This window comes from Anopheles aquasalis, chromosome 2 (assembly GCF_943734665.1).
Source record: "Anopheles aquasalis chromosome 2, idAnoAquaMG_Q_19, whole genome shotgun sequence".
NCBI lineage: Eukaryota > Metazoa > Arthropoda > Insecta > Diptera > Culicidae > Anopheles > Anopheles aquasalis.
The window spans coordinates 88,740,647-88,743,146 of NC_064877.1; the positions used below are offsets into that span (position 1 = coordinate 88,740,647).

The window sequence follows — 2,500 nt, forward strand, 5'->3', positions numbered from 1 at the left end:
CTAGACTATTTTATCATTAAAGCTATCTCGTGCTATTTACCTGCAGAAGCGGAGTGGCCTGGAATTCCATTCCGAAGAACACGTTATCACAACCAACAACCCAACAATGGAGAAGAGCAATATTTTGTGCCATTTTAAATAACATTTTATTGTAAAAACTGCTTAGTGCGTCTCCTACATCGCATTAGAGACATTGATTCATCGTTTCCGGTAAGAGATTGTTAACTTCCTCCCCGAGGAACGCGATCGGTCCGCTGTTGTTTCCGCAGATCAAGTTAACACCATCGGCGTCAATGTTTTGCAGCATGATCGGATTCGATCCAATCTGGTGGCAGATCTCGTTCAGTATGTCCTCGTTCACTACCTTATCACCAAAGTCCGGTTCGACGACAGTGGGAGGTGGTTTTGGAGCAGCCGGCACACTGGACGCTGGTTGTCGATGCTTCGAGATGATATGTGCCTGAAGCCGGGCACGAGCAGCAAACTCTGCGTTGCATTCAGTGCAGCGTAACGGTTTACCAAAGTGTTGATAGCTGTGTATCTTTAGCTGCTGCCTTTGCCGGAAGCAACTACCACAAACGTTGCACCGGTGGGGCCGCTCATCGCTATGTATCAGCTCGTGATCACTGAGATGGCTCTTTGTGGTGAACGCCTTCGAACAGACGCGGCACACGAACCGTCTTCTTGCATCCTCCGATTCGTGCTGCTCCAGATGTTGCCGTAAAAAGCTGGCCTTTACGAATGCCTTGCTGCAGAGCTTACACCGGTGCGTTTTGCCGGTGTGTAGCTCCAGGTGCGTTTTCAGTGAGTCTTCCTTCCCAAAAGATCGGGCACAAATGTGGCAAGAATGCTGCCGTATACCGGCATGCAGTACCATCTTGTGCACGTTGAGGGACGATTTGCGGGTAAAGGTTTTGGTACAGAGATCACAGGGAAAGCGGTTCGCTTGCAGTGGATGCATCGTGGCGTTGTGTTCCTTAAGCAACCGTGCAGTACTGAAGTGACTCTCGCAGATGAGACATTTATGCTCTACTCGCTTTTTGATTAAACGACAACGAGACCCATCGTTCTCGTGGCTATTCGCTAGCCCTTTCTTTAAGCTTGGCCTCCGATGCGCTTTCAGCTCGTGAGTACTACATCCCTTTTGCGTGCGGAAATGTTTCTCACAGAACTGGCAGTGATAGCGGGCTGCACGCTGATCCGTCGACCGGTGCTCTTCCTCGTGGCGTAGCAACAGTTTACGCATCTTGAACATCTTTTGGCAAATCGTACACCGGAAGGGGCCACTACTGGTGTCGGTGTCGGCTGCATCCGCTGCGCTGGTCGGTGCTGGTGGTGGTTCGAGGAGCATTGGTTCATACTCTTCCTCAAAGTCTTCGATTAGGCGTTCAGGGCACACACTGCCGACACTGCTGTGCTCCAGGTGGCTTATAATCTTTGCAATATCCGCCTTGGTCTGCAGTTCTTCGAAAGATCGGTGCGCTCGCTCCCGGAAGAGGTAAAACTCCTTCAGCACCGTAACGCAGCTGGAACAAATTTCATTACTGATCTGGAGACTGGCCGTGAGCGGCAGCTGGATGAAGGTGGAGTACAGCTCACTCAGTTTGATCGTCCCGATCGGTGGGCCTTCGCCGTCGCTCCGTAGCTCCTGCAGGGTGTGTTCCGGTAAAAAGGCCTCCAGCGTTATCGTCACACTGTACATCTGCTCCGATTCCGCCAAACAGCACAAACAGATTCTCTCCATTGCTGGGACGTTCCATGCTCCGTGGTCTCGCCGTTCGATTTCGGTTCGATTGTTTTGATGTTTTCGTTTGTTTTGTTTAGTAACCGGGCTGTCTTTCAATGCCACTGGCGACGGATCCTTACAACAGTCACCGATGTGAGGTTCTGAACGGGCAAGTCAAGGGTTTACCGTTATCTCGGTTGGCGGAAGTCAAAAATGTTGAGGCAGATTAATCCATTTACCAGTTATCTACTACCTTCGATGAATCAGTACAATCAGTAGAATGACTGTGCAATTTTCTTTTGCCCATACAGCAATCAACTTGACCGGAGGTTTGGCTCTCTGAGACTTTGTATCAATTTATTATGCTAACGATGCTTCCCGTACTTATGGAGTGCAAATAACACACAACACACCCACCCGGATGAACAAAAACGACGTCCTTCTCTTCTACTATTTGTCTAGGATAAATTTGTCAACGATCTGCGTGATCATATCACTGATGCGTATCCGGTACTGTTCGTACTTCTCGAACCCCCTAATGCTGGCCCGCACGAATACGGTCGAGTTGGTTTGACAATCGAAATCGTCCGACACGCTTTCGTCCCACTCGTAGCAATCCTGCTCCGGCGGCCAGTGGAAGTACATGCAGCTTTCGATTAGCCCGGCCAGGTGGTAGTGAGCGCAGGACTCGAGGAATACTGTCCGAGGCAGCACCCGCTCTGCCTCCAGATCGTTAGCTGCAAGGTACGCGGCCAGATGGTTGTAGTACAGATG

The 2,500-nt window shown here is 50.3% G+C and overlaps 3 protein-coding genes across 4 annotated transcripts in view; all 3 read right to left on the reverse strand.

The window, feature by feature from the left end:
• The window catches only part of LOC126570995 (uncharacterized), a 2,695-nt gene extending 2,540 nt beyond the window's left edge, over positions 1–155 (reverse strand). For both annotated transcript variants that reach the window (XM_050229181.1, XM_050229179.1), the window contains exon 1: positions 1–155. This exon is cut by the window's left edge and continues 1,054 nt beyond it. The gene's annotated coding sequence lies outside the window, so the exon portion shown is untranslated.
• On the reverse strand, positions 133–1,953 carry LOC126570994 (zinc finger protein 568-like). The gene has a single exon (XM_050229178.1). It carries the CDS (start codon positions 1,742–1,744, stop codon positions 185–187), a length of 1,560 nt encoding a protein of 519 aa, XP_050085135.1. The 5' UTR covers positions 1,745–1,953; the 3' UTR covers positions 133–184.
• Positions 1,954–2,056: 103 nt separating this feature from the next.
• Positions 2,057–2,500, reverse strand: part of LOC126570996 (uncharacterized) — a 1,925-nt gene continuing 1,481 nt past the window's right edge. The window contains exon 2 of the mRNA XM_050229182.1: positions 2,057–2,500. This exon is cut by the window's right edge and continues 131 nt beyond it. Coding sequence (XP_050085139.1) covers positions 2,177–2,500 — 324 coding nt within the window. The 3' untranslated portion in view covers positions 2,057–2,176.

Bases quoted from the DNA above. Each gene is read 5' to 3' on its own strand.
- LOC126570994 (XM_050229178.1), bottom strand. From the start codon at position 1,744: ATGGAGAGAATCTGTTTGTGCTGTTTGGCGGAATCGGAGCAGATGTAC.